At 46.8% G+C, this 12,837-nt stretch overlaps 1 protein-coding gene across 2 annotated transcripts; it reads left to right on the forward strand.

Moving 5' to 3' along the window:
- Positions 1-2,434: 2,434 nt before the first annotated feature.
- Positions 2,435-11,973, forward strand: SLC25A28 (solute carrier family 25 member 28). Of its 2 annotated transcripts, none has more exons than XM_003409184.3 (4): positions 2,435-2,740; positions 8,200-8,428; positions 9,562-9,618; positions 11,142-11,973. In XM_003409184.3, the coding sequence occupies exons 1-4, from the start codon at positions 2,450-2,452 to the stop codon at positions 11,657-11,659; spliced, it is 1,095 nt and encodes a 364-aa protein (XP_003409232.2). In that variant the 5' UTR covers positions 2,435-2,449; the 3' UTR covers positions 11,660-11,973. The 2 variants fall into 2 exon arrangements, with proteins under 2 accessions (XP_003409232.2, XP_064125530.1); XM_064269460.1 differs by having other exon boundaries at positions 2,624-3,058.
- Positions 11,974-12,837: the final 864 nt, after the last annotated feature.

Consider the following 12,837-nt stretch of genomic DNA (forward strand, 5'->3'; position numbering starts at 1 on the left):
GGAGTCTGTCTGTCCTGTATCCTCCTAGCTTCTAGTACAGTGCCAGGCACAGACTTGGTACTCAGGAAATATTTACTGAATGAATCCCAGTACCCAGTTTTGTAACTGAATGATTATTCACATGGAAATTTCAGGTAATGCAATCAGGGAAACACAGATGCAGTTCCAATAAGGAAAACATATGGAATGGCAAAGTTCTCCAAGGTAATAAAGATGAATAAGAAGACGCATTAAACCTTCAGGAACGTTCCACCTCAGTGGCTAGAGAAGTGTAGGAGACTGAGAAGCCTAAAAGGTAGACTAGAATAGAGTGGTTCCTGAAGCTAGGAAAGTTTCAGTGAGGGTTGGGTCAACAGGGACAAGTGTTAAATCTCAATTTCTAAATGGTGAATAAGAAAAAAAACCCACTGGATTTGGAAAGGTCATTTGTGACCACCAAATAAAGGCGTAAAAAATGGGGGCGGGGGTGGAGGTTAAGAAGGGAAAGGACATAGCAGGTATAGGTCATTACTGGGGTAGCTCAGCAGTAAAGGGCATGTACTCTAGCAGGATTGAATGGGTTTCTTTTTGTGAGACCTAATCATTTCTCAAGGGAAATGAGCTAGAAGAGAGGGAAGACTGAACATGGTGTGAAACCAAAAAATGTGAAGGGAGGTTCTTAACCTGAGGTTAATGGACCCCTAGGGTGTCCACGAGTCACCTTCAGGGGCTCTGTCAACTCAGAAATGATATGAAAAATTTTGTGTGTGCAGGGCGGATGATTTTTTTTTAGGGCGGATGAGGGAGAATTTGTAGCCTCATTATTTTCCAAAAGGTCACGACCCAGGGGTTAATAACCACTGCCGAAGTGGAAGACAATAGGTGAGAAAGAGATTTCCTTTTTCTCTCTAAAGCTAAGCCTTTCTCTGGGCCTCTGACTATTATCGTTTATTTTTTTTTTCTTTCTTTCTTACTAAGGAAAATATACAAACAGATGGGAAAGTTCAGAATTGCATCATCATTTCGGTAAAATAGGCGTAATGGCAGGGCTGGAAAGGGCGGCTTGTGCAAACCCGCTCCAGTGAAGAGAGACTGAAGAAGTCTATGTCCCTCACCCGAGGCTGCAGCTCGGGCATCTCTGCGCGGGCCTCAGTGCAACGTCACCGCCCAGGAGGTGGTCCTGAGGCCAGGAACTGCTCGCATTGTTCTTAAACCGGTGAGAGCCCCCATCAGGCTCCAGTCCACCCTTATACCGGTGAGAGCCCCCATCAGGCTCCAGTCCACCCGGCTGGGAGAGCAGTCGTATCACAAAGGACGATCATCACCAGGCAGTGGGGACTGTCAGCGAGTCAGCTCCGGGGCAAGCTGTACGTTCGCGCTTCACCGGTTGCCATACTCGCCTTGCCGTGTGTGGCGTGCCGCCTTCAGCCCGGCCTCCACCTGTCGTCATCTCTGAACCGCCCCGCCCCATTTCGACATCTCTTCCCCGCCTCCAGCTCTCGGCCTGGCACAGGGCCCTGCGACAGCCGGGGCCTGGGAGAACCCATTCATTCAACAACTGGGGGGTTTACTGAGCGACTTCGGGTGCAAAGCCCAGTGCCCGGCGCTGGAGCCGAGGAGCGCCGGGTCCTCAAGGAGGCACGACCCGAGTCTGTGCCAGGCGCCCGCGGGCCTCCCTGGTGGTGAGGTGGCCTCCACCCGCAGGTCGCAACAGTTTCCCGGACGGGCTCGCGGGCCGCGCCAGGGGATGCCCGTCCCAGACCGGCTCCGCCTCACGCCAACCACGAGATCCCGCGGGAACAGAGCTCTCGAGGCCCAGGCCGCCCGACTGCGAGCGGCCGTCTCGGGATTCGCGGCGTGCGCTCGAGCGCGGATCTAACAGCGTCAGTCGGCGGTTTGACCTTGAAGACCTGACATCGCCCCACACGCTATTCGGCCCGCAGCTCCCGCAACTCCACAGGCGCCAATAAGCTGCCCAAACCCGGCCTCTTTCGCTCCCAGGCGGCTCTCTCTCTTCCTGTAGCCAATCGGATACCGACGTGATGCGGGCCAATGGCCGCGGCCAAAGTAGCCAGAGCGGTTTAGCCTATCAAAGTTCAGTCTTAAGTTTCTCCCGCCCCCCCCAAAGTCGGAGGCGGGCTAATCTTAGATATCGGCCAATCAGTGGCCAATAAACAAGAAGCTTGCAGGATCAAAGGGGAAGGGGCGGGATCTAAGAAGTAGCAACGCCTCCGGGGGGAGAAATGACAGGTGACTTCACTAATACCACGGACAAATTTTTTCTACGTAGGAAAGGGGGTGGGGCTAACTTAGAGGCTGCACCAATGGCTGGCTGGGGGCGTGGCCGCGGAGGCTAAGCGGGAGCCGGAGGCCCCGGACTCTCTGGGCCGCGCCTGAGGCAGACGCGACGGGGCCGGGGGGCGGCGGCAGCAGCGGCGGCGGGGGTGGGCGCCGCGGCTGGCCCGGGTGGATGGAGTTGGAGGGGCGGGGTGCCGGCGGTGTGGCGGGGGGGCCGGCGGCTGGACCGGGGCGGAGCCCCGGGGAGTCGGCGCTGCTAGACGGGTGGCTGCAGCGGGGCGTGGGCCGGGGGGCCGGCAGCGGGGAGGCCGGGGCCTGCAGGCCCCCAGTACGGCAGGATCCAGACTGCGGCCCGGACTACGAGACGCTGCCTGCTGGAGCCACTGTCACCACGCACATGGTGGCGGGCGCCGTGGCAGGGATCCTGGAGCATTGCGTGATGTACCCTATCGACTGCGTCAAGGTGAGACCTGGACCGGGCTCCGAACCCGACCTGGGGCTGACCCGACCCCTGGGTCCAGTGCGGAGCCAGGATCCCGGCTGAGTGCCATTGCTGACATGGGTATCTTCCTGGTTCCCGCTATCACCGCATGATTCGAACCGATACACCATGCAAGCAAGGTCCCGGCTGGGAGTCGATCCCAGTCAGAAACCAGGACCCATTTCTAACCGACAGTGAGATCTGAATCGGGACCCTGGATCGAAAATCTGTCAGCCAAAGCCCTGGATCCCAGCTGGGACTAAACAGGAATAGGGTGGGATGGGGTATCCCGAAACGCAGGTAAGTGCTACCAACTCGATTAAGGTAAAGCCAACTGGCTTGAATCAGACCTTGAATAAACTCTTAATGGCTGAGATGTTCTCTGGGCGAGTGCTTTTACTAGCTCCTTGTGTCTTTCTTTAAAAGCGATGAGGCAGGAACCTGAATCTGGGCTCTCTCAGCTAGATCTGGGATTTCCATATTAAACCCTACAGCATGAGTGATTGGAAATCACTGGGCGTGAGTTCAGAGTTCCAGACTGGAAATGATGTGGGAAAGACCGTATTCAGGAAAAGGTTTCGGTTTCTCTGCTCGGCCAACATGATACCCCACCTATTTCCTGAGCCTGAAAACTAAGCTGGGAATAGGACTGTGTATCTGTGGGGAGTACATCGACCCCCAAACAGGACAGATAGAACTGATACTGTATTTCTTTGGCCACCTAAAGGTGACAGAAAAGGAAAAGTTGCCTGGAAGGGAAGGGAGAGTACTGGAAAGTAGAAGTGAGTGCGAAGACAGTGGAATGGGATCAACTCGAGTGTACAATTTGTATGAAACTAATTTCGTTCAGAACTGATCAGGCTGATTAATGGATACAGAAGTCAGGTCCTTCTGAAAAATCTGGGCGAAGAGGGGGACAGGTTTGTGTTCTTTACAGTCCTCATTCTTGTGTACCAGGAAAGGTACTAACCACTAAAAGTGAGAATTAAATTGAATGAGAAGTAAACATGAGGGAACTGTTGAAGTAACATGACTGAGATTGGCACCTTTTTTTACATGTTAAGGGTAATAGTCAAATTATCCTGGAATGCTCTTTGATGCATGTTTCCTCCTTAAACTAGAAAAATGTTATCTATTCAAAAGGAGGAGAGTATCACCTTGGGAAATGCAAAGTAGGTCTCTTTTTCCCCCTGGTTCTAGTACTGGTTCCTGTTTTCATTCATAATGTGGGTGAGGAAAAGGAGAAAGTGCTCTTTAAGCTTTGTGGATGACATTGAGTTGGCCGGAGTATTCTAGCTTATTGTAAGGTAACTTCTAACAAGGGACATTGACAACAGGTAAATGTGCTTGACCAAAATGGACATTAGAACTTTAAGTGTTTAGTCAATTGGGAGAAATAAACAGTAACATCCACAGAGAGATAAGGTGTAAGAAGATGCTTAATGCTCTATTAATATTGAAATGGAAAATGAATAAGTAAAATAAAGATTCAGACTTTTATGTAAGAGACTCTAGGTTGAATGACTGAATTCGTAATGCTGTCTATCCAAAAGCTAACATGATCTAACTGCACAGTAACCTCACTACATAGACTGTGAGTACAGTTCAGGGTTTGAAGTGCTACGTTTCAGGATGGGTATCAAATGAAAAGCAGAACAGGGAAAGCGATGAAAATATTTAATGGCTTGAAAAATGCAATGTAATAATATGACTGACATATCTATTACTACAATTTATTAATCTAAGTGTTGCTGTCTTTACTGTAGTCACCTTGGGAGGTTGTCTTATTCCTACCCTTATTCCATATATTTACATAGAGATGTTGCTGAATGCGTTTTTACAAATTCCTCTGTTAGAAATGCCTCTAGAGTATTTGGGTGTGTATCTTTAAAGGGGGAAAATCTTTTTCTTGTGATAAGATGGAATTGATTTTTTAGTAACTGAGACCATTCAAAATCAAATCTGGTTAATAAATTGGCAGATGAAAATGGGGACTAGTGCTTAGGGTCAGAGATAAGGTGGGACTGGAAAGCAAGGAGACTGATTTCCTCCTGAGGCCTATAAGGGAACACTTCTGAAACAGGAGTTCTAGAAATGTTTTGAATAAGTGAAGCATCGCTAGAATATGTCAGTTTTAGCCTCCCAAGGTTAGAACAGTTCTGAGAACAGTTCTTATTCATTTATATAAGCTTTGGAATTTTTGTTTTTTAAAAAATTACTCAGACTACATTACAGTTATGCCTTGGAGCCCTCCCAACATTAAAGAAATAATTATTTGGTCTGGAAGAAAAATGCTCAAGAGTCTTCAGAAGCACAAAAACTTATTGCAGAAGAATCATTTTCATTTGCCATTAATGGTGGGATTTAATTGACTGTAGCGAAGAACTGGGTTATACTGGTAGGATTTAGTGTCAGTAAGTGTGTTAAACACTGTTGTATAGACATGAAAGTGAAATTCAAAGCATTCCTTCAGAGAGGGCTTCCCAGTTTACTAGTCCCGGGGAGCTATTCTTCCTCTTTTACCATAAACGGATGGTGGAGAAGAAGAGGACCCCAGCCCTACCCCAGGACTGGAGGCAGGTATCCATGTTGGAGCCTAAAGGGCATCCACAGCAGTGTTCGCAAATGAAAGCTGGCATTGCCTCTGAGCACGCAATTCTGTGCACCTCCAGGCACTTATCAGGGTCAAGTTGACTTAAAATATCCTTGTGAGGGACCATGGGAAGTCAGCATAGCCTTGGTAAATTCAGTCATCTATTTCCAGGGTCGTAATGGGAGGTTTGTGAGCCCAGATAAATCCCAATTTCCTTTTCTGGGCCTCAGAGGCAAGCTCCAGACTTTATCTATAAGGACAAGGCTCTGTAACCCAAAGCAGTCAGAACTCTTCTCAGAATCATCTGGCTAAGTACCTACCTGTCACCAGGGTGCTGCTTTTTAGCCCTGTAATGGGGAAGCAGATATCTACTTACGTTATAAGTGAAAGAGGGAAAGAACAGAGGGAGGTAAGTCTTTTCCAGACTCCACATGGAAATGGTCATCTATATACCAGCGAAGGTTAGGAAATGGAAACAATGGTTTTGCTCTTCCATGTAATAAGAAGTATTCAATAAATGGAAGTTGTTCTTGTGTGCCAAGCACTACCTGAAGTTCCTTATATACGTTTATTTGTTTAATCCTTGAAACAACTTCATGAAGTGGACACCATTTTCATTATTTTACAGATGAAGGAAAGGAGGCTTAGAGAGCAGTTAAGTAACTTGCCCAAGGTCACATAGTTTAAGTGACAGAGTCATGATTTGAACCCAGTCTACTCCCAGGTCTCCATTACAGCCTACTAAAAGCAGATTTCAAGAGCCAAGCAAGGCACAGAATTTCATAATGGAGCTTGTCCCTGAACACATGACCTTCACATTAATAGCTGATCATGTAATCTATTGTCGACAGAGAAACTTTAACATGAAAACAAAAAATACAGTAAAACCTACAAAAGCCGGAACCTGTGTAAGGTGGAAACCCGTCAGAAGGAAAACGCTAATAGAGAGCAATAGAAAAGTGTTAACACTGCACCCGGTCAAAGGCAGAAAGCTTGCAAGACCCAGAAAACAAGGCAGTCCCGTCGAGTTCCAGCTCTCACAGGTTTCACGGTACATAATTAAACCTCATTTGTTAGTGGTTAGGGACCAGTTAGTTGCATGTGTGTATTTGTGAAATGACTTATAAACAGACAGTGCTGCCATGGTTTGTGAATTCTAAGATAGGAACTAATATCTCTGAGAATCAAATTTTAATACAATACAAAGGCTTATATTGATAGCATGTTATAAGTTATCAATGGCTTTTACAGGCACTGTGTCTTTTAATCCACACAACAGCTTTTTGAGCCAGCCATTCTTAACCTCATGTTCCCCCCTCACCCAAATTTCAAAGAAACCTATGAAAGCACACAATTAACCCATCAGGCCCAGTTTATCTATTAGTAGTCATATCCAGCAAAGACCAGTAGTCTCTCTGCACAACTCTGATGGATTTTATACCCCCCAGATAATGTGAAAGATGAGTAAGGACACCCTTTATTGGAAATCCATGGGATTTGTTTGTTTGTTTTGAGAAATGGAAAAGAATGTGTCAAATTGTAGTAAGTGATCTTGTGCCTTTCTGATTGAACTTCCAGTAATTTACCTTCTAAGCTTCTAGTTCTTTGTTGGTAGCAGGAGGAAAAAACTCTAGAGGAATGTGGACTGCCTGTGGCTAACCAAGACCTGTTAATCTAGTTAGTTTCTTTTCTCCCATGCTCTTAAGAAAAGGCATTACTCCTGGATTCCAGTTGGCCACCAGGAAGACTTAAATTTCAAAATCCAGGCTGAATCCAATGATTGGAATGAAGCAAGAATTTAAGCTGTGGTTGGGCATCAAATATTGGCTCCCTAATGGCTCTACTTGTTTCCTCTCTAAACTGATGGGACACAGCTGTGTAACAAAAGATTCATGCCTTCAGCAAACAAATTTTGAGCGCCTACTCTGCGAGCCACTGGACTTTGATTTTATATTAACCGTTTGTCTCTGTGCTACTTTAACCTTGAAATGGATCAATAGACAGAGGTCTTCAATTTCCCAAATTTTCAACAGGCTTTGTCTAGAAACTTCATACAGTGTATCTACCATGCACTTTTGTTCAAATCATTGAATCTTCCAGATCCCGAAGATTATGTTTATCGAGACTGATTGTATTTGCTGATGGCAGTTTTTTAATTTGGTCAGCTAAGGTTAGAAATCTGGAAGTCTCTTCAGTTTTAGAGACTAGGTTGGTTTCCAGCTAGACACTCCCAGCTTCATAGTTTCAGGGGAAATTGTCTTTCCCAGTATACTAAAGCAGCATCTATTAGGAGTGCTACTTCTGCCAAGATTCTAACTTGCAGACCCAGCTGCCAATGCCACATGGTCTGAGAAAGTATCAAAGGATGACCCATCATCTCATTAGTCAGTGTACTATGTGGTCAGGAAGACAGTCCAGGATCGGTCTTCAGAAATAAAGCACAAAGTGTGCTGTAGACAATCAGTATATATTTTGAATTTGGAGTCCATTTGTAAAGAACTCCTAGCCTGAGTTTATTAAAGGACAAAAGCAACTTCTGAAACACATGCTTGATGTTTGCTGCTGGGGTTGAATCATTTTGGAGTTCAGGGATACCTACTAAATGGTGCTGTTCTCAGGGGAGTAGCGGTGTTCTACCCTTAGGGTCACTAGATAACTAGAAAAAGAAAGGTCCAAGGTTTGGAAAGATTGGATATAGATTTGGAAAGAACTAAAATTGTATGCCAAGTACCACTCCTGTATGATTCCATGTACAAGGTCTGAGGTCTGCCCAGTGCCCAAATCCTAAGTGTTGAGGTTGGGCAAGAAATTAGCGTCACTGACATTGCTCTTCTTGCTGTAATTTCAGACCCGGATGCAGAGCCTACAGCCTGACCCAGCCGCTCGCTATCGCAATGTGTTGGAGGCCCTCTGGAGGATTATAAGAACGGAGGGCCTGTGGAGGCCCATGCGGGGGCTGAATGTCACAGCAACAGGCGCAGGGCCTGCCCACGCCCTCTATTTTGCCTGCTACGAAAAGTTAAAAAAGACATTGAGTGATGTAATCCACCCTGGGGGCAATAGCCATATTGCCAATGGTATTGAGCCTTCCTGTGCTGGTTCCCCTACTTTCCCAACTCTGGGTTTTTGCTGCTGTCAATGCTTTCCAGTCTCAGCATGGTTTGGATCTGAAGCTTTGGGCTGGGGTAGGCCACATTTTAGGGGAGGGACCTCCAAACCCGATGTTCTCAGGCAATGGGCTGCTTCAACCCCACCCCTCTTTCGGGGCATCGGAACAAAGGGTTACAGTATCCTCCCTTACCTACCAGCTTGTCTCTTTGGTCTCATCTTCTCCTCGGCATCAACTTCTAATGCCCTGGTAATATGGAGACACGTGCTGAACAACCATCGTTGTATATCCCTTGATAGCTGGGTGGTCCTCCTCAGGGCAGGATCTGAGGTGATCCAGCTGCCCAAGGAAGACAATCGTGGAGCCCCAGTTCTTCACCTCACCTTTTCAGGATCCCAACTGAACCAGAGGCAGTTTGTGTCACTGAGGACATGAGAAGGCCTCAACAAGTGAATGAGGGTGGGGACAAAGGACTTCTATACGGAGAAGCCAGAGGGTTCAAGGTTGTGTGGAAGTAAGGGAAGGGATAGCAGCCTAGCGCTTTCAGGATTGTCTGGAAACCAAATTGAGTGTGGAAAAAGTGAGGGATAGAGTAGTTCGGGAACTAAAGGAACGGTCTAGACGGACAGATGTTAGGATTTGGAGAGAGGTTGGGCAGTATAGGGAAGGTGAGAGTCTTTAGTAGAGATCTGACCCCCTAACCCTCGTGTTCTCCTTTACATTAACACGCCCACACTGGGGGTGGTTGACGTGCTGGTGTCCCTTGGCAGCTGTCTGCCTGCTTCCTCTCTGGGGCATGAACTGCATTTGTTCTCAGTACTATCTTTATTGATAAAATCTGGGCTGTTTTCTTTGACTCTTCCTGACCTTCCTTTCATAGATATGGAATGTACACTGGTGACCTTACTCGGTTGGTGGGAACAAATATCTTCATTTCTTGGAACAGGAGTTTAGGACCAGTGGATTTCCATGTTGGACTGGCTGTTGACATTCCCTCTCTGCTGTGCTTTAGCACAGCTATGCCCATTCACTCCGGGGGTCCTCGGTGCATCAGTCACCCTCTCCTGGCCTCACATGTGGCAGTTGTTTTCTCATTTGCAGGTGCAGCTGGGTGTGTGGCAACGTTACTTCACGATGCAGCCATGAATCCAGCGGAAGGTAATGATTACTCAACGTTTCCCTCTGTAGGCAGCTGCGTTTGTGTCTGGGCTTTTCCTTCTCGTTTGCATAAGAAAGCTGAGGAGAACCCCATCAGTTCTGGTGGGAAATCCTGCCCATGTTACTTTGTTTTACCACTAGAGGGCGTACCCTCCGTGTCATGGGTCCTTTGGAGGAGTCCCTTGTATAGGAAGCATATTCATTGGGATTTAATTCATCTTTGGACCTCTGGTGCTTCAGTGGTTAAGAGCTTTGCTGCTAACCAAAAGGTCAGCAGTTCAAATCCACCAACCACTCCTTGGAAGCCCTGTGGGGCAGTTCTGCTCTATTGTGTGGGATTGCTATGAATTAGAATCGACTCAATGGTGGTGGACTTTTTTTTTTTTCATCTTTGGGGTTTCCTTGGAGAAAGATATTGCTCTCTTAGGTGTTCCTGGGCCTTCTTGGAAGTCCCCTTTATAGTGGATTTGATCTCTTCTGAAAGTTCGGCAGGGTTATTTCATTTTTCTTCAAAGAAGTGAGGATGGATTTTGAGGTTTTAGATCATTGCCTTTTTTTACTTGGAATGAATATAGTTGAATAGAAATAAAGGAGAAAATTAATTTTAGAGCTCTGTCCCTGCATTTCTGCCTGGATCTTGGTTTTCCGGTTGGAAGGTCTAGAGAATGAGGTACCCAAAAAAACCCACAAATATGGGGAGCATAGCATAGTTGCCATGTTGCTTATACTCCACTTCTTTACCTAGTAGACAAGGCCATGGGGTGAAAAGGGCCAGAGCTAAACTCAGGCCATGTTATCGTCTTGAGGGCATGGGAGATGTTTGGAAACTAAAGCCAAGTTCTTTTTGACTAAGAAGCTTATTTTCTCTGTGGTAGCACTTCTCGTTTCTCTCCTCTGGGAGAGTATCCATCGTTAAGAGTTAGGTATTCTTGCTACCCAAGAGGAAACCCTGGTGGCGTAGCAGTTACATGCTACGGCTGCTAACCATAAGGGTCGGCAGTTCGAATCCACCAGGCGCTCCTTGGAAACTCTATGGGGCAGTTCTACTCTGTCCTATAGGGTCGCTGTGAGTCGGAATCGACTCGACGGCACTGGGTTTGGTTTGGTTTTTTAGTACCCAAGAATTAGGATTGTTAGAGTTGTATGCTTATTAATGTTGACTGCCACTGAGACGTTTCTTGTCTTGGGAGGCATGAAAGTATAAAATAATAATAGGTACTTATTTCAGGGAATACTCTGGAATCTAAACAATAGATATTTTTCTGTGTTAATTAGCTAGTTTTCAAGAAATCCTTCTAGAAGCAGGTCCTTTTTTCTTTTTAGCTCTTTACCAACCTTCTATCTACCCTGCCCTTCAAAAAAGGGAAACCTTAACTCACCAGGTTGACTGGCAGCTCACTCATATTTCTTTTTTCTCTCTCCATTCCACTGGCTGATCTGCTGGCTTGGGACTGAATCTGGACACTGTCTTACCGATTGGTTGCTATCGCTGTTTCCTTACCCCTGGTTGATGGCACCTCCAGTGGTCAAGCAGAGAATGCAGATGTACAATTCACCATACCACCGGGTGACAGACTGTGTACGGGCAGTGTGGCAGAACGAAGGGGCTGGAGCCTTTTACCGCAGCTACACCACCCAGCTGACCATGAACGTTCCCTTCCAAGCCATCCACTTCATGACCTACGAATTCCTGCAGGAGCACTTTAACCCCCAGAGACGGTACAACCCCAGCTCCCATGTCCTCTCCGGAGCCTGTGCGGGAGCTGTAGCTGCTGCTGCCACAACCCCACTGGACGTTTGCAAGACACTGCTCAATACCCAGGAGTCCCTGGCTTTGAACTCAAACATTACAGGACACATCACAGGCATGGCTAGTGCCTTCAGGACGGTATATCAAGTAGGCGGAGTGACTGCCTACTTCCGAGGGGTGCAGGCTAGAGTAATTTACCAGATCCCCTCCACAGCCATCGCTTGGTCTGTGTATGAGTTCTTCAAATACCTAATCACTAAACGGCAAGAAGAGTGGAGGGCAGGCAAGTGAAGTAGCACTGAATAAAGCCAGGGGTTGAGACAACACTGCTGTGCCCTGCCACTCTAGCACATTCTCCTGCCTTGAGTGGAGTTGGAAGAAAGGTAGAGGGCTCTCCCCAGGCTGTTGGTGTTTTGGCTCACACCAGTTCCTGCCAACCTCCATTGCCACCACCTTTCCTTCCAGGCCCTAAGCAAGTGCAGCAAAACACACTGCAGCACCTTTGACAGCCTCTCTCGATCTGGGCCTGGTGACCTGCTGTAGACTGTTATAGAGGGATAAGCAGCTCATTCTCCTGGTTCCTAATAAAAAGCCTTTAAATTAAATGGTCTCGTTGGATGTGTCTTGCCAAAGGGAAAGTGAAATGCTGTCAGCTGTCCTTGATTCTGCTTTAATCAAGGGACCCAAAGGGGGAAAGTTTATTGAGTGCTTGTAGTTTTTGTTTTGGCTGATTTTGATGATGATTTAAGGCTTTGGGGGCACTGTTCCCCTTGTTTAAGTTGTAGGCTCCAAGGAATCTCCCTGATGGCAGGAACAATAGGCCTTGGACAGATCTTAGCTAAGCAGGTGCCCTTGATCCCCACTGTTGCGTCTTCCCTACGGCAGTGGCACAGAACAAGATGTCAGAAGCTCTTTCTGCTGTTAATTCCCAGCTCTGCCTGCAGGCAGCAGTTTCCACGGAGGAACTTTGTTTTCTAATGTAGTTGCAAAACTAATAACTCAGTGAAGCTGCAAGTCCTGAGGAATATGTGGTAAATAATAATAAAATGCCTTCTATTTGATTTTAAGGATTTGCAAAGTAATAAACATGGTCTCGCTTGGTTCTCACAAAACCTGTGAAGTAGGCAGTGCAGGTGTCTATTTTACAAGCAAGGAAGCACTGAGGCTATGACTTGCCTAAGATCTCAGTAAATGGCAGAACTGGGACCCCAACCCAGATCTTTTTTTTTTATTGTAACAAATTATTTGCCTTTTCAACATTCTTCACATGTATAATTCAGTGAAATTAGTTACATTTATCATGTTCAACCGTGACCATTATTCATTTCCAAATTTTCCCATCACCCTTAACAGAAGCTCAGTGTCCCCTAAGCCGTGAGTCCCTCTTTTCCCCTCCCTCCCACCTGCCTCCCCATTGCCATTAATAAACTTTGCCCAACCCAGATCTTTTGACTCCAGAAGTGAATCTA

Source organism: Loxodonta africana, chromosome 16 (assembly GCF_030014295.1).
Source record: "Loxodonta africana isolate mLoxAfr1 chromosome 16, mLoxAfr1.hap2, whole genome shotgun sequence".
NCBI classification, from domain to species: Eukaryota; Metazoa; Chordata; class Mammalia; order Proboscidea; family Elephantidae; genus Loxodonta; species Loxodonta africana.